General features: G+C 34.7%; 1 protein-coding gene across 8 annotated transcripts in view; it reads left to right on the top strand.

The window, feature by feature from the left end:
• The window catches only part of ERCC6L2 (ERCC excision repair 6 like 2), a gene marked incomplete at its 3' end in the record, with an annotated part of 192,154 nt that overhangs the window by 85,757 nt on the left and 87,973 nt on the right, over window positions 1–18,424 (top strand). For all 8 annotated transcript variants that reach the window (XM_082401105.1, XM_082401106.1, XM_082401108.1 and 5 more), the window contains 2 exons: window positions 2,988–3,083; window positions 13,596–13,695. In XM_082401105.1, the coding sequence (XP_082257231.1) occupies window positions 2,988–3,083; window positions 13,596–13,695 (196 nt within the window). The remainder of the gene's footprint in view (window positions 1–2,987; window positions 3,084–13,595; window positions 13,696–18,424) is intronic.

Raw genomic sequence — 18,424 nt, 5'->3', positions numbered from 1 at the left:
CAGAGACCTTGAGCTAACTCAGTATTTCAGATTCTCAATTTTCTCATCTGTAAAATGAGAATAATAGTTAACTCATAGAGCTGTGTTGAGGATGAAAGAATAAGATATATGAAAATATCTTGCACCATTCCTGGTATATAGTAGATGCTCAATAAATGTTAATTTTTTTCTATTTTGATAGAAACTGTATAAGAGAAGATTATTAACATTTTCCCTCCCTGGATGGTTAGTATCTAGTGTAAAGCATTATCTAAGTGTGAGTTACGTGATGGTCTAAGCATCTGAAAAGGGAAAATCAGCAAGAGAAAGCCTCAGTGAAAGCTTTGAAGGTTGAGATTAGAAAAACGAAGAAAATGAAGAAAATGATTTTATTATTGGATTTTAATTTTACCTCTCCTTTAAAAAATACAAAATTTTATCATTATTATATAATAAAATAATTATTAAATGTACGGTGTTTAGACCCAGAAAATTCAAAACATGAGAAGATAACAGTTATTTTTAGGTAAAATCTAATAAGCTATGCAGGCAGCTGAAATCTTTAACTCAGTAGACAAACATTTTATATATTCAGTTTTGCTAAAAGATACATTTAGAAAAGATATCTTTAGAAATAAACTTCATTCCAAAATGAATTATTTGTATTCTGACATGTTGTGACTGATAGAAAAATGAATCTATCAAATCCATTAAGCAATATCATATTTTAAAAACTGTCAAAATATACATGTATCTTTCGTGGCTTCTTTTCACTGTATATTTTAACCACAGGTCAATTAAGTGAAGATAAAGCTTTGGCTTTCCAAAGAATTGAGGGGTTTTAAACAGAGGAATGGCATACTTAGTTTTCTATATTCTGTGCTTAGAATTATTTTATGTAATGTGGGAATGGATTTAAGGTCTGAGGTAAGGGAAGACAGGAAGCCACTGAAGTAATACATACAGGTGTGACATAAAAGCTTGACCTAGGGCAAGTGAAAATAGGAATGGAGAAAGGACTCATGAAAAAAACATTTTTGAGGTAAATTTGACAGGACTGGATATTGGTTGGCTTTTTAGTTGTTTTATTATATCTTTCCTCTAAGTCTGTGGGCGACAAATTCTCTTAGTTTTCCTTAATCTGAGAATGTCATGATTCCCCTTTCATTCCTGAAGGATATTCTTGCTGGATATAGAATTCTGGGTTGATAGTTCTTTTAGCACTTGAAAATGCACTGCTTCCTCCTGGCCACCTTGGTTTCTAATGAGAAATCCACTGTCATTTGATGTTTCCTTAAAAGTTGTGTATCATTTCTCTCTGACTGCTTTCAAGAGTTTTTCTTTATCGTTTGTTTGCAGAAGTTTAATTATGCTGTATTTTAGCATAGGTTTCTTTGGGTTTATCATTTTGGGAGTTCATGCAACTTTTTGCATTCTATAAGTTTATCTCTTTTCCCAAATTTGGGAATTTTTCAGCTATATTTCTTTCAATATTTTTTCAGTCTCACTCTTTTCTCACAGGACTACAATGATAGAAGTGTTAGCTCTTCTGTTACTGTCCCTCAGGCCTCTAAGAGTGTTATTTTTTTTTTCAGTATATTTTCTTTCTGTTGTTCAGATTGGGTAAATATCAATAATATTGACGTGCTCTTATGTTTATTGATTCTGTCATTTGTCATCTCCACTGTACTATCAAGTCCATCCAGCAAGTTTTGTAATTCAGTTATTTTTCAATTCTAAAATTTTCATTTGGTATCCTCTCTTTCTTTGCTGAGACTTTCTATTTTTAAATTGTTTCAAGCATATTTGTAATTGTTTTTTGAAGCATTTTTATTGTGGCTGCATTAAAATCCTTGTCAGATAATTCCATCTGATTCTTTGCAGTGTTGTCGTATGCTAATTGTCTTTTCTTATAGAAATTGAGATTTTCCTAGACCTTGGAAGGACTAGTAATTTTTTATTGTATGCTCGACATTTTGAGTATTATGTTATGAAACTCTGTATCTTATTTAAAACTTCTGTTTTACCCAGACACCATGCCAGCCACATGGGCTGGAAATCCGTGTCTCTTGCTTGGCCTCTGTTGACATCCTGAGTTTGAGGCACTTCACTGCTATTTCTCCATGGCTTCCACCCACACTACAGAGGGGCCTGGTTATAGCTGGGCAGAAATGAAAAGTTCCGGCTCCTCAATCAGTCTTCTCTGACACCACCCGAGTGAGAATGAGAGGTACCTCATTACTGTCAAAGGTGGGAATTTAGTCTCCTCACTTAGCCTTTGCTGACCAGGTTAGGGTTGGGCCACAAATTTTTTTTCTTTGGTGTTTGTAAGAATAGACTGTTTATTATCTAACATTTTTCGGTCTTAAAACTCTGTATCTTTCCTGATTCTTTGGCTAAAGGAAGAAGGCTTTTCTTGGGGCTTTTTTGGTCTGTGACTGTTGGCTGCTGGCATTTCCAGTTCACTGGCTTCTCCAGAACCCAATCTGGGATATATTAGGCAAAAATGAAGCCAGGGAACTCACTGCCATGTCATTCCTTAGGTTTTGTGGTCTCTAGCCAATCTGTGTTCTCTCTACCTTTCATAATCTTGTGTTTTATTTTATATATAATGCCCAGGGTTTTTAGCTGCACTTAGTGGGAGGAATAAGGAGGAGTGCATTTTTTTAAGTGTGTATATTTATTTAGCTGGAGTATACTAGCAGTTTTTAAAACTTATGTTAGGAAAATCTTCGAGAATAGTATTTGAGTATCCAAAAAAATGTAAAAACCAGCACAACCTACTTACATGGTCTCTAATGCTCAAATTTCTTAGGGATATTCTAGAGTGGTACAAAAAAAATTGTTCCATAGCCACTTTACTTGTGACATATTTGTGTTTTAATCACCTTACTTTTATAATGTTAATGTAATATTGTGTTGATTTGGTTATAGAAACCTGGCATAATTGAGTTAGAGAGCAAAATTTATTTTTGCTGTCTTAATGTGCTCTATTCTGTTTACTCCAGGGCTGGTGGACTAGGCCTTAATTTTGTTGGTGCCAATGTGGTTGTATTATTTGATCCTACATGGAATCCAGCCAATGATCTTCAAGCAATTGACAGGTACCATGGTGACAAAATTTAAATTGACCTTCAAATACTTTTAATCTAAAAATGCTCCTGAATATTTTAGGTTGCTTACAATGTGACTGTGATTAGAAGATAGGGAAGACCTTGTAAAAATTTTTTTAACTTTTATTTAAGATAACCCTGAACTTCTGAATCCAAATGGCAGGCTGATAATAGCCATTAATTTTCCATTCATCTCAAAATCCCATTATTGTGACAAGATTAATTTAGAAGAAAGAATAAATCCCCAGTACTGCAGGAAAATAGAAAGGTCACTACTAGTAGATCAGAAGTTTTGAGAAACTCATGGGAGAATTTTTATGATGAAGGAACCAGCAGGGAAAAGCCACAATCCCAAGTCAACAGGAGAGCACAGAGAAATTCAAGCATGGGATCAGCAACTTCAGGATATGGGAGTAGACTAAAGTACATCCTTATGGGAAATTAATTAATGTGCTGACTCTAAAACAAATTCCTCTCCCACACCTTGTACATAAAGAGGGATTAACCTATAACATGTGCTCCTTGATCAAAACTGAAAGAATCATTTCATAAATTTTATAAATAAGTGGGGAATGAGGCTGACAAAAGGTTCTTGCAGTGGATGTTTGGACCAGATCATAAAGCACTGAAACCCAGCTTTCTTATACAGTCCATTTCATCAGTGTCTTATAGTTTTCTGAGTAAAGTTCTTTTACCTCCTTAGTTACATTTATTTCTAGATATTTTATTCTTTTTGATGTGATTCTAATGGGATTATGTTCTTAATTTCTCTTTCTAATAGTTCATTGTTAGCATATAGAAATGCAGCAGATTTCTGTTTATTAATTTTGTATCCTGCAGCCTTACCGAATTCATTGATGAGCTCTAGTAGTTTTTTGCTGGCATCTTTAGAATTTTCTATGTATAGTGTCATGTCACCTGTAAACACTGACAGTTTTACTTCTTCCTCTCTAATTTGGATACTTTTATTTCTTTTTCTTGCCTAATTGCTGTGGCTAAGACTTCCAATACTATGTTGAATAAAAGTGTACAGAGTGGGCATTCTTCTCTTGTTCCTGATCTTAGAGAAATGCTTTCAATATTTCACCATTCAGTATGTTGTTAGCTGTGGACTTGTCATATATGACCTTTATTATGTTGAGGTATGTTCCCTCTCTACTCACTTTATTGAGAGTTTTTATCATAAATTGATGTTGAATTTTTTCAAAAGCTTTTTCCACATCTATTGAGATGATAATATGATTTTTATTCTTTAATGTGTTAACGTGGTATATCACATTGATTGATTTGCAGATATTGAACCATACTTGTGTCCCTGGGATAAATCTCACTTGATCATGGTGTATGATCCTTTTTTTTTTTTAACTGTTTTTTTCTCCATTTTCTTTTTTTTTTTTTTAATCTTTATTGGAGTATAATTGCTTTACAATGTTGTGTTACTTTCTGCTCTATAACAAAATGAATCAGCTATACGTATACATATATCCCCATATCCCTTCCCTGTTGCATCTCCCTCCCATCCTCCTTATCCCAACCCTCTAGGTGGTCACAAAGCACCGAGCTGATCTCCCTGTGCTATGCAGCTGCTTCCCACTAGCTATCTGTTTTACATTTGGTAGTGTATATATGTCAGTGCCACTCTTTCACTTCTTCCCAGCTTACCCTTCCCCCTCCCCGTGTCCTCAATTCCATTCTCTACGTCTGTGTCTTTTTTCGTGTCTGCCCCTAGGTTCTTCAGAATCATTTTTTTTTTTACATTCCATATATATGTGTTAGCACAGTATTTGTTTTTCTCTTTCTGGCTTACTTCACTCTGTATGACAGACTCTAGGTCCATCCACCTCACTACAAATAACTCATTTTTGTTTCGTTTTATGGCTGAGTAATATTCCATTGTATGTATGGGCCACATCTTCTTTATCCATTCATCTGTCAGTGGACAGTTAGGTTGCTTCCATGTCCTGGCAATTGTAAATAGTGCTGCAGTGAACATTGGGGTACATGTGTCTTTTGATTTATGGTTTTCTCAGAGTATATGCCCAGTAGTGGGATTGCTGTGTCGTATGGTAATTCTACTTTTAGTTTCTTAAGGAGCCTCCATACTGTTCTCCATAGTGGCTGTATCAGTTTACATTCCCACCAACAGTGCAAGAGGGTTCCTTTTTCTCTACACCCTCTCCAGCATTTATTGTTGTAGATTTTTTGATGATGGCCATTCTGACTGGTGTGAGGTGATACCTCATTGTAGTTTTGATTTGCATTTCTCTAATGATTAGTGATGTTGAGCATCCTTTCATGTGTTTGTTGGCAATCTGTATGTCTTTGGAGAAATGTCTATTTAGGTCTTCTGCCCATTTTTGGATTGGGTTGTTGGTTTTTTCGATATTGGAGCTGCATGAGCTGCTTGTATATTTTGGAGATTAATCCTTTGTCAGTTGCTTCATTTGCAAATGTTTTCTCCCATTCTGAGGGCTGTCTTTTCGTCTTGTTTATGGTCTCTCTTGCTGTGCAAAAGCTTTTGAGTTTCATTAGGTCCCATTTGTTTATTTTTGTTTTTATTTCCATTTCTCTAGGAGGTTGGTCAAAAAGGATCTTGCTGTGATTTATGTCATAGAGTGTTCTGCCTATGTTTTCCTCTAAGAGTTTTATAGTGTCTGGCCTTACATTTAGGTCTTTAATCCATTTTGAGTTTAGTTTTCTGTATGGTGTTACGGAGTGTTCTAATTTCATTCGTTTACGTGTAGCTGTCTAGTTTTCCCAGCACCACTTGTTGAAGAGACTGCCTTTTCTCCATTGTATATTCTTTCCTCCTTTATCAAAGATAAGGTGACCATATGTGCATGGGTTTGTCTCTGGGCTTTCTATCCTGTTTCATTGATCCATATTTCTGTTTTTGTGCCAGTATCATACTGTCTTGATTACTGTAGCTTTGTAGTATAGTCTGAAGTCAGGGAGCGTGTTTCCTCCAGCTCCGTTTTTCTTTCTCAAGACTGCTTTGGCTATTTGGGGTCTTTTGTGTTTCCATACAAATTGTGAAAATTTTTGTTCTAGTTCTCTGAAAAATGCCATTGGTAGTTTGATAGGGATTACATTGAATCTGTAGATTGCTTTGGGTAGTATAGTCATTTTCACAATGTTGATTCTTCCAATCCAAGAGCATGGTATATCTCTCCATCTGTTTATATCATCTTTAATTTCTTTCATCAGTGTCTTATAGTTTTCTGTACAGGTCTTTTGTCTCCTTAGGTAGATTAATTCCTAGGTATTTTATTCTTTTTGTTGAAATGGTAAATGGGAGTGTTTCCTTAATTTCTCTTTCAGATTTTTCATCATTAGTGTATAGGAATATGAGATTTCTGTGCATTCATTTTGTATCCTGCTACTTTGTGAAATTCATTGATTAGCTCTAGTAGTTTTCTGGTAGCATCTTTAGGATTCTCTATGTATCCTGTCATCTGCAAACAGTGACAGCTTTACTTCTTCTTTTCCAGTTTGGATTCCTTTGATTTCTTTTTCTTCTATGATTGCTGTGGCTAAAACTTCCAACACTATGTTGACTAATAGCGGTGAGAGTGGGTAACCTTATCTTGTTCCTGATCTTGGTGGAAATGGTTTCAGTTTTTCACCATTGAGAATGATGTTGGCTGTGGGTTTGTCATATATGGCCTTTATTATGTTGAGGTAAGTTCCCTCTATGCCTACTTTCTGGAAGGCTTTTATCATAAATGGGTGTTGAATTTTGTCGAAAGCTTTTTCTGCATCTATTGGGATGATCATATGGTCTTTATCCTTCAGTTTGTTAATATGTTGTATCACATTGATTGACTTGTGTATATTGAGGAATCCTTGCATTCCTGGAATAAACCCCACTTGATCATGGTGTATGATCCTTTTAATGTGCTGTTGGATTCTGTTTGCTAGTATTTTGTTGAGGATTTTTGCATCTATGTTCATCAGTGATATTGGCCTGTAGTTTTCCTTCCTTGTGACATCTTTGTCTGGTTTTGGTATCAGGGTGATGGTGGCCTTGTAGAATGAGTTTGGGACTGTTCCTCCCTCTGCTATATTTTGGAAGAGTTTGAGAAGGATAGGTGTTAGCTCTTCTCGAAATATTTGATAGAATTCGCCTGTGAAGCCATCTGTTCCTAGGCTTTTGTTTGTTGGAAGATTTTTTATCACAGTTTCAATTTCATTGCTTGTGATTAGTGTGTATGATCCTTTTAATGTACTGTTGAATTCAGTTTGCTACATTTTGTTGAGGATTTTTGCATCTATGTTCATCAGTGATATTAGCCTGTAATTTTCTTTTTTTATGATATCTTTGTATGGTTTTGGTATCAGGGCAATGCTGGCCTCATAGAATGAGCTTGAAAGTGTGCTTTTGCAATTTTTTTGGAATAGTTTGAGAAGGATATTGTTAACTCTTCTCTAAATGTTTGTTGAATTCAACTGTGAAGCTGTCTGGTCCTACACTTTTTTTTGTTGGTAGTTTTGTGATTACTGATTCAATTTTATTACTGGTAATTAGTCTGTTTAAAATTTCTATTTGTTCCTGGTTCAGTCTTGGGAGATTATTCATTTCTAGCAATTTGTTCATTTCTTCTAAGTTATTCACTTTATTGGCATATAATTGTAGTAATATTTTATGATCCTTTGTATTTCTGTGGTATCAGTTGTAACTTCTTTTTCATTTCTGATTTGATTGATTTAAGTCTTCTCTCTTTTCGTGAAGAGTCTGGCTAAAGGTTTATCAATTTTTGTTATCCTTTTGAAGAACCAGCTCTTAGTTTCATTGACCTTTTTTTTTTTAAGTCTCTCTTTCATTTATTTCTGTTCTGATCTTTATTTCTTTCCTTCACTAACTTTCAGTTTTGTTTGTTCTTTTTCTAGTTCCTTTAGGTGTAAGTTTAAGTTATTGATTTGTCTTTTTTCTTGTTTCCTGAGGTAGGCTTGTAATGCTATAAGCCTCGAAACTGCTCTTTCTGAATCCCATAGATTTTGGATCATTGTGTTTCCATTTTCATTTGTCTCCAGGTATATTTTTATTTCTTCTCTGATTTCTTCAGTGATCCATTGGTTGTTTAGTAGCATATTGTTTAAACTCACATGTTTGTGTTTTTGCAGGTTTTTTTTTTTTTAATAGTTGACTTCTAGTCTCATATTGTTGTGTCAGAAAAGATGCTTGATATGATTCCAATTTTAAATTTACTAAGACTTGTTTGTTGCCTAGCATATTGTCTATCCTGGACAGTGTTCCATGTGAACTTGAAAAAAATGTGCATTTTTTCTGCTTTTGGATGGAATATTCTATACTTATCTGTTAAGTCCATCTGATATAATATGTTGTTTAAGGCCAGTGTTTCCTGATTGATTTTCTGTCTGGATGATCTGTCCAGTAATGTCAGTTGGGTGTTAAAGTTCCCTACTATTATTTTATTACTGTCAGTCTCTCCCTTTATGTCTGTTATAATTTGCTTTATGTATTTAGGTCCTCCTATGCTGGGTGCACATCCATTTACAACTGTTATACCTTCTTCTTGAATTGATCCCTTGATCATTATGTAATGTCTTTCTTTGTCTCTTACTACAGTCTTTGTCTTACAGTCTATTTTTTCTGATATAAGTATTGCCACCCCAGTTTTCTTTTCCTTTCCATTTTCAAGGAATACCTTTTCCCATTGCCTCACTTTCAGTCTGTGTATCTTTAGCTCAAGAGTGAGTCTCTTGTAGGCAGCATATAGATGGGTCTTGTTTTTGTATCCAATCAGCCACTCTGTGTCTTTTGATTGTAGCATCTAGTCCATATATTTTTAAAGTAATTATTGATAGGTATGTTCTCCTTTCCATTTTGTTAATTGTTTGGTGGTTGTTTTTGTAATTATTTTTGTGTCTTCTCTTCCTTGTGATTTGGTGGCTATCTTTAGTGCTCTGTTGGCATTCCTTTCTCTTTTTTGTGTGTGTTTAGATTTTTGGTTTGTGGCTACCAAAAGTTCTTCAAAAGGATAACATAAATTGCTGATCTTTTAAGTTCACATACACTTAAGAACCCTAAATTTCTACTCTCCTCCCCCACCATGTTTACTGTTTTTGACATCATATTTTACATCTTTTTGATTTGTGTATCCCTCAACTACTTATAATGGATATACACAATTTTACTACTTTTGTCTTTAAACCTTCCTACTAGCTTTATACATGGTTGATTTACTACCATTACTGTATATTTGCCTTTACCAATGAGATTTTTTTCCTTTCGTAATTTTCATATATCTCGATGTGGCCTTTTCTTTTTCACATAGAAAAGTCCCTGTAACATTTCTTGGAAGCTGGTTTGGTGGTGCAGAACTCTTAGCTTTTGCTTGTCTGTAAAACTTATGATCTCTCCATCAAATCTGTATGAAAGCCTTGTCAAATAGAGTATTCTTGGTTGTAGGTTTTTCCCTTTCATCACTTTAAGTATATCATGCCACTCACTTCTGGCCCTGCATAGTTTCTCCTGAAAAGTCAGCTGATAGCATTATGGAAGTGCCTTTGTATGTAACTTGTTGCTTTTCCTTTTGCTGCTTTTTAATATTCTCTCTTTATCTTTAATTTTTGCAGTTTTAATTGCAGTGTTTCTTGGTGTGCTCCTGTTTAGGTTGATCCTGTTTTGTGCTTCCTGGACCTGGATGTCTTTCCTTTTCCAGGTTAGGGAAGTTTTCAGCTATTATGTCTTCAAATATGGTCTCTGCCCCTTTCTCACTCTTCTTCTGGGACCCCTGTAATGTGAATGCTAGTATGCTTGATGTAGTCCCAGAGGTCTCAAACTGTCCTCCTTTCTTTTTATTCTTTTTTCTTTTATCTGTTCCTTCAGTGATTTCCACTGCTGTGTCTACCAGCTCACTGATCCATTCCTCTGTATCATATAATCAACTGTTAATTCCTTCTAGTGTATTTTTAAAGTTGTATTTCTGCATTTTTTATTATTGAGATATAACTGACATATTATAGTATTTTTTTAAATGAAGTATAGTTGATTTACAGTAATATATTAGTTTTGGGTGTACAGCATAGCAATTCAGTATTTTTACAGATTATACTCCATTGAAAGTTATTACAAGATAATGGCTATAATTCCCTGTGCTATACAATGTCTCCTTGTTGCTAATCTATTTTATATACAGTAGTTTCATCTCTTAATCCCATACCCGTATCTCATCCCCACCCGCTTCCCTCTCCCCACTGGTAAGCACGAGTTTGTTTTCTATATCTGTAATTCTGTTTCTGTTTTTCTATATACATTCACTTGTTTTATTTTTTAGGTTTCACATATAAGTGATATCATATAGTATTTTTCTTTATCTGTCTGACTTAATTCAGTAAGCATAATATTCTCTAGGTCCATCCATGATGCTGCTGTTGGCAGAATTTCATTCTTTTTTTTATGGCTGAATAATAATCCATTCTATGTATGTACCGCATCTTCTTTATCCATTTGTATGTTGATGGACACTGGATTGCTTACATATCTTGGCTATTGTAATTAATACTTCTCTGGACATTGTGGTGCATGTATCTTTCAAATTAGTGTTTTCATTTTTTCCAGATATATACACAGAAGTGGAATTGCTGGATTATAGCATAGTTCTTTTTTTAGTTTTTTGAGGAACCTCCATACTGCTTTCCATAGTGGCTGTACCAATTTACATTCCCACCAACAGTGTACAAGTGTTCCCTTTTCCCCACATCCTTGCCAACATTTGTTATTTGTGGTCTTTGTGATGATAGCTATTCTAAGAGGTATGAGGTGATAGCTCATTGTCGTTTTGATTTGCATTTCTCTAAAAATTAGCAATGTTGAGCATCTTTTCCTGTGCCTGTTAGCTGTGTATATGTCTTCTTAGGAAAATATCTTTTCAGCTCTTCTGCCGCATTTTTTGATTGGATTGTTTGGGTTTTTTGACATTGTTTTTTTTGATATTGAGTTGTATGAGCTATTTATATTTTTTGGATATTAACCCCTTGATGGTCATATCATTTGCAAATATTTTCTCCCATTCTTTAGGTTGTTGTCTTGTTTTGTCAATGGTTTCCTTTGCTGTGCAAAAGCTTGTCAGTTTGATTAGGTCCCATTTATTTATTTTTGCTGTTGTTTCTTTTGCCTTAGGAGACTGATCCAAAAACTGTTGCTAAGATTTATGTCAAAGATTGTTCTATGTTCTCTTCTAGGAGTTTTATAGTTTCAATTCTTACATTAGGTCTTTAATCCATTTGGAGTTTATTTTTGTAGTTGGTGAGTAAATGTTCTATTCTCATTGTTTTACATGTGGCTGTCCAGTTTTCCCAGAACCACTTATTGAAGAGACTGTTTTCTCCATTGTATATTCTTGCCTTCTTTGTCATAGATTAGTTGACCATAGGCGCTTGGGTTTATTTCTGGGCTCTCTGTTCTGTTCTCTTGATCTATACTAAGGAGAAATGTTAAGGAGAGAGTTTCAATTTCAAATGAAAGGACTCTAATGGTATCTCAAAGTCATATGAAAATATAAAGTTCTCCAGTACAGGTAAGTACATAAATATCAAAACCAGTATTATTATAATTTTGGCTTACAATTCTTCTCCCTGTTTTCTACAGGATTTAAAAGACAAATGCATAAAAATAATTATAAATCTGCTAATGAATACATGACATATAAAGATATGATTTAAAGCAGAGCTGTAAAGGAGAATTTTTTAATGCAATTGAAATTAAGTTGGTATCAATTTAAGATAGAATAAATTTGAATCCACACAGTCTGACTTGCGGAGCCTGCACTTTTAACCAGCCTCTTGCCAGTGACAACTGCCCAGGAAAATAGTTAAATGAAAACCACAGAAAAATATCCATTTCTTTTTGTCTTAACAACATTTGTTGTAATTTTGTTCTTTTTCGTCTAGGCCATCAAGACTTATTTATCCCAGTGTTCCCTCGAAACACAGTTCACTGTGCTTTAGCTTTCAGTGAAAGTTAGTTGACAGTAAAACTAAATGAACAGAATTCCTCTTCCTCTCCCTCTCCTTCCATTTACTCTGACAGGAGGAACAAAGAAGAGAAATGAAAATACTGACCTCCACACTGTATAACAGTTTCTTAACACTTGTCTTTGCATGATAAAAGACCATTTACATATCCGTACTTTATAGACCTAGAAAATGATGAAGCATAGGTCCAGTGTAACATGTTATAAGGTTTTTGTCTGTAAAGATTCAAGAATATGTATTCTGACAGAATCTATCCCATTCAGCAAACAATTGCCTTACACCCAAAAGACATTTCCTTAGATCCATATTTATTTTTTTTAGACCCAAATCCATTGTGGGAGAGAAAGGGATTATGAGTCCCTCTCTATCCAGGCTGCAGGATGAAAGTGAGAATTGTAGTAACTTACCCCTGGCTTTGCTGTGTCACAGGAGCCCCCATTCTTTTCTGGGAATGCAAGATTTTTCAGTACCAAGATGTCCTCTAGTAAAAGCCCTTCTCTGTGAGGAGGAATGGGTGAAGGAGGCAGAAGGAGCACCAAATATAACAATACAGTGTGACTTTATAAGGTCAAAATTAAATTTCCCCCAAATTGTAACATTTTCAAGCATGAAGCAGTATGGCCTTGCCCCTGATCCCACATGACTATAACAGGTATTTAGAAACAGGTGACCTCATTCAGAACATCCAATAAAGCCTCCACCTGGGAGAAGCTAGAGGGACTGGACCTATAGTTAATCAGTGTGGTGAGTCAGGTTAAAGTTTTAGTTAGCACTGCAGTCCATATCAAAACACCTGGGGTACTAATCAACTGAGTGATCCAGTCAGACAGACTGCTTGGAAATCTCTGTGGATGAAGGCTGTAAATCTGCACTTCCATAGGCTTGCCAGTTGATTATTGCTTTTCCTCCAAGGTGTTTTTAACAGTTTCGTTGAGATATAATTAACATACAATAAACTGCACATATTTAAAGTGTACAACTGATAAGTTTTGCTGTAGGTATGCACCATGAAACCATTACCACAATCAAGATACTGAACATATCCATCACCCCCCAAATTTTCCTTGTGCCACTTTGTAATCCATCCATCTGGCCCCTCCCAGGGCCCCCCAAGCAACCACTGATCTGCTTTCTGTCACTGTGGATTAGTTTGCGTTTTTGAGAGTTTTATATAAATGGAATCATTCATAAGCTTAAGATTGCCATAAAAGAAAAATCTGAATTTAGGAAAAGTTTTTGCACAATAGAAGGCGATGTTTGTAACAGAAATGAAGTTGATATGTATATTTTTTTCTATAATACTTTCCTCCTCAATGACTGGCCTTTTTATATGAATTTCTGTTTTTACATTATTATTAAATAATATAGCATATCTAAACATAAGATATTTCTTTTTAAATTAAAAATTTAGCAATATTTCATTTTTATATCCCAAAGCTACCTCCTGAACCCGAAGTTGTTTCACTTGATCTTGGTTGCCTTTTGTTTTTAATGTTTTTACAGAGCATATAGGATTGGGCAATGCAGAGATGTCAAAGTGCTTAGGCTGATATCCTTGGGAACTGTGGAGGAGATCATGTACTTACGACAGGTATACAAGCAGGTAAATATATTACCCTTTTTCTAATTAAAAGTAAACATTTGTCAGTTTTCAAAAATTAATAATAAATTTGTGTACAAATATGTTTTTTATTTTATTCTAGCTATAATAAGGAATTTAATAAGATTATGAAATATACTCTAGAATACACTTCTATAAAACAGATTAAATCTTAGGTTCATTGAATTTTAGAGCTGAAAGTTGCTTAGAGCAGTACTTCTTTAATGTGCACATGAATTACCTAGGGGTCTTTAAAATACAGATTCTGATTTAGTAGTTCTGGGTGGAACGCAAGATTCTGCATTTTTAACAAGCTCCCGGAAGTGCCAACAGTACTAGTCTGCAGATCACAATTTGAGTAGCAAGGTCACAGCTCCCCAAACTGTGGGCCAAGATGTAAGTGTATGCCACAGATGGGGTACAGGTGCACCCAGACATCCTATAGCTCTCTGGGCAGCAAGATTATCTAAGCCAGCTTCCAGCCTTGAGTAACCTCCTCTTTGAGTAGATGTTCACATGTTTCCATTTTCTATGTGTGCATGAAGAAGACTGGAGAGGAATACCTTAGAGATATCTAATACAAATGTTTCACGTTGTATATAATGAAACTGGGATCCAGGACACCCCAGTAAATGAAATTATAGGAATAGAACTCAAGCGCACTAACTACTGTGCTGGTGCTTTTAATATTCATCTAAAATTGCATTAACTCTTTAATATCCTTAGGGTATCAATTACTACTCCATTTATGCCTCTAAATAAAGTTTACTTAGTCTGTAACTGCCCACTTGAGAAGATCTGGAATGAGGTTCAAGTTTAATTATAAATGTTAAATTTGAATTACTCCCTATATATTCAGCTGGAATCTGTTTAAGAGCAAACATCTGCCACATGTGGTGGTAGTTAACCTAAGAATGATCCAGTCTTAAATTTATGCTATTTTCTTAATTCTAAAAATAGAATTGTACACAGCAGTGTTTATTTTTCTTAAAGCATTTAGCTCTGTAAGAAACCTTTAATCTTTTTGTTCTTAGGTATAGCACAACTACTTGAAAATTATTTTTTCAGACATTAACTAATCTTGGAAAAAAGTAGATATTATTTTTTCATCTTAGGAGCAGCTCTTTAGAATACTATCTTTGACTTGTCACAATTAAGAGTCTTTCCTCAATCACGTAGTAAGTTTTCTTGATCCCATTACTATATGTATTTCCTTTTTGCCTATTCATCTGACTCATTTAATGAAATAAAATGGCCTGTTATATAATATATAATAATATGTAATAAAAAGGCTTCAGAAGATGAGGGTAATTTAAGTTTTCAGAACTTTGTATGATCTAATTGCTTATTAAAATAAGCCACTTAAGGAACATTCAGCCATACAACTTGATAAGCACAAATAAAGATAAGATGGCAATCATATGAGGAAATGGCATAAATGTGATTTAAACATTGATTGGAATTTGAACCAAGGGTGCAAATGGCAAACACACGCTAGCCTCACAAGTGTTCTCAAATCTCTTGGGGGGAAAACAATCCAAAATGATGTTTAAAAATCCTATAAAAATGTTGGAAAGAAAAAAGAGTTCTCTCTGTGGGCCAAAAATGATAAGGAACCCTGAAAGACAAAAGGCAGTTGAGATGAGATTGAAGGAAGAAACGAAGCTAGACTCAGTCATAAGAAGACTACTGGAAAAGGTAGATGCAACTTGTGAATATTCCAAGCTTAGAGTCAACAGATACTAAAAAAAGAAAGGAGCCTTGAGTTAACTATGATGCCCCCTCTTTGGGGTATTATTAATGATCTAACAAGGTGGTTTAACCCTTATGATCTTTCCCCCATTGTACCAGATTGTAGACAATGGAAATGTCTGCTCTCAAGTAGGAACAATAAGTAGAAATACTGGAAGGAAGGAAACAAAGCTCTAAATTTTTGCTGAAATCGAGAAGAAAGTCCAAAATAATAAATACTTGCAAACCCCTCCACCTGCTGCCTGCTTTGAATAATTACTGCAGTAGGCCTAGATAAGCCCATAAGGCATTTGAAGACAGATGAATATCCCCCCACCCCTCCAAAAAAATAATTAGTATTGAACAGTTTAGGAAAATAAACACCATGAAAATGGCCCTCAAAGATACCAGGTCCTAATCCCTGGAACCTATAAATGTTACTTTATATGGAAAAAAGGGTCTTTGCAGATGTGATTAAATTAAGGATTTTTGAGATGGGGAGATTAGCCTGGATTGTCCAGGTGGGCCCTAAATCATAAGCATTCTTATAAGTAGGAAACAAAGGGAAATCTGACAGAGACAGAAGAGAAGCCAGTGTAACCACAGAGACAAGAGATTGGAGCTATGTAGTTATAAACTAAGGAATGCTGGCAGCCAGCAGAAGTGAAAAGAGGCAAGGAATGGATCCTGCCCTAGAGCCTATGAAGAGAACATGGCTCTGCCAAAACTTGATTTCATTCTAGTGATACTGATATCAGACTTCTAGCCTCCTGTAAGAACTGTAAGAGAATACATTTCTGTTGTTTTAAGCCACCAAGTTTATGATAATTTATTGCAAGAGATACAGGAACTCATATAGGCACTAAAAAAGAATTAACATCAGAGAAAACAAAATTAATAGAAAAGAGTAAAAGATTTTTAAAGAAATATAACTATTCAAAAGGTAAATGAGGTTGTAGGATCCTGGGAACAACAAAAGACTACTAGAAAAAAAATCCATTAGAGATCCAGAAAACAAGAAACTCCAGCAATAGGCTGAATAGCAAAGGACAAAGTTTTCATCTAAAAGAAAGAGCCATGCAATTCTTCTAGATTACAGAGCAAAAAGACAGAGATAAAACGAACACATGTAAGAAAACTTAGGAGAAATGAAGGCTAGATCTAGAAGTTCCAATATCAGTCTTATAGTTGAGCAAGGGAACAGAAGAAAGAGAAGGAAGAAGCCCCAAAGGATGAGAGTCCACAGATTATATGAGCCCACTGAGTGTTAAATAGGATGAATGAAAATAGATCCACACTTACATTGTCTTTCTATAAGTGTAAAACCCTTAAAATTTCCAGAGATAAACTTTATGGAGAGAAAAAAAATTGTCTACAATAGTACTAGAATTAAATAGCTAGCTAACTTCTTAATAACAATACTGGATATTTAGGAGCAATAACTTCAAATGAGGGGAAATCATAGCTCTATATTGTCAAGAAAGTGAATTTTTAATTCAAAACTTTTCCACAGTGGTGGAAATTTTTCCTTCAGTGGTGAGTTCTATCAAACATTTAATATTCTTTTTGAGGACAGAGGAGGGAACAATTCCAGCCTACTTTAGAAAGATAGAAGAATCCCGATGCCAGAATTGGCAAAGACATTACAAGAACAGAAAATTATAGACAAATATGTCTCATGAGCATAAATGTAAAAATCTTTAACAAAGCGTCTGTTAGAAGTTGAATTGTGCCCCCCTCCAAAAAACAAATAAAATAAAAAACATATGTTGAAGTCCTTAACCCCTGGTACCTGTGAATGGGATCTTATTTGGAAGTAAGGTCTTTGCAGACGTAATCAAGTTAAATAAGTTTATACTCTATTACGGTGGGCCCTAATTCAATGACTGATTTCTTATAAGAGGGAAATTTGGATACAGATAGACAGAAGGAGGATACCATGTGATGACTGAGGCAAAGATCGGAGTGATGAAGCTGCAAACTGAGGAATGCCTAGGATTGCCAGCAACCACCAGAAACTAGGAAGAGGAAAGGAAGGATATTCCCTTAGAACCTTCAGTGAGAGCATGGCCCTGCCAATATCTTGATTTCAGACTTTTAGCCTCCAGAACTGAGAGAGAATAAATTTCTGTTGTTTTACACCACCTGGTTTATGGTACTTTGTTACAGCAGCCTTAGGAAACTGATATAGCCTCTAAGGCAAATATTGTAAATTTGACTACATTTTTATATGAAACTTCTATATGACAAACAAACTATAAGCCAAATTAAAGGAGAGACCAGAGGAAATGCTTGCCATAAGTATAATAAACAAATTAGCATCTATAATATATAAAGAACTCCTACAAACCAATAAAAAGACTGATTAGGCATTTTAGTGAAGAAAAAATACAAACAGTTAACATGTATATGAAAAGATGCTTAACTACACTTATAATCGAGAAGTAAAAAATAAGATTGCGTTCTGCACGTTCTGCAAAAGACTTTTCTTGTTTTGTTCTGTGGGGGTTTTTTTAGGGAGGTGAGGAGATTGGCGTTGCTTATTGTTGGTGGGAATATTTTTAAAGAGGTGCTAATATAGTGTTTTTGAGAATACAACTTGGTGCACTTATTTTAGAAGCTAATTTAACAGCATTTTTAAAATGCACTTTCTCCCTATTTACCTGGCAGAAATATTCTCACATATGCACAGTGAAGGATGACAAGGATTTATATTCAGAATTGTTAGTAATTGTTCGAAAAATGAAAAAAGGAACAGCCTAAATGTCCAATAGTAACAGAATTAACATAAATTCTGATATACCCATATACAGCAAAAAAAATTTTTTAAAGACTATAGCGCAAATGTACTCATGTGGCACAATCTTTAAGACATTTTAAGTGGGGCAAAAGTAACTTGCAGAACAAGTATGTCAATTATGTTTATTTATAAAACTGTTTCTACATGTATATATAAATAGTTCTAACTGCATTGAAAAAAATCTAGGAAGGATAAACCTAA

Source organism: Balaenoptera borealis (genome assembly GCF_965194805.1).
Source record: "Balaenoptera borealis genome assembly, chromosome: 8".
Taxonomy (NCBI): domain Eukaryota; kingdom Metazoa; phylum Chordata; class Mammalia; order Artiodactyla; family Balaenopteridae; genus Balaenoptera; species Balaenoptera borealis.
Note: the sequence above shows the minus strand (reverse complement) of the source record. Positions and strands in the feature narration are given on the sequence as shown.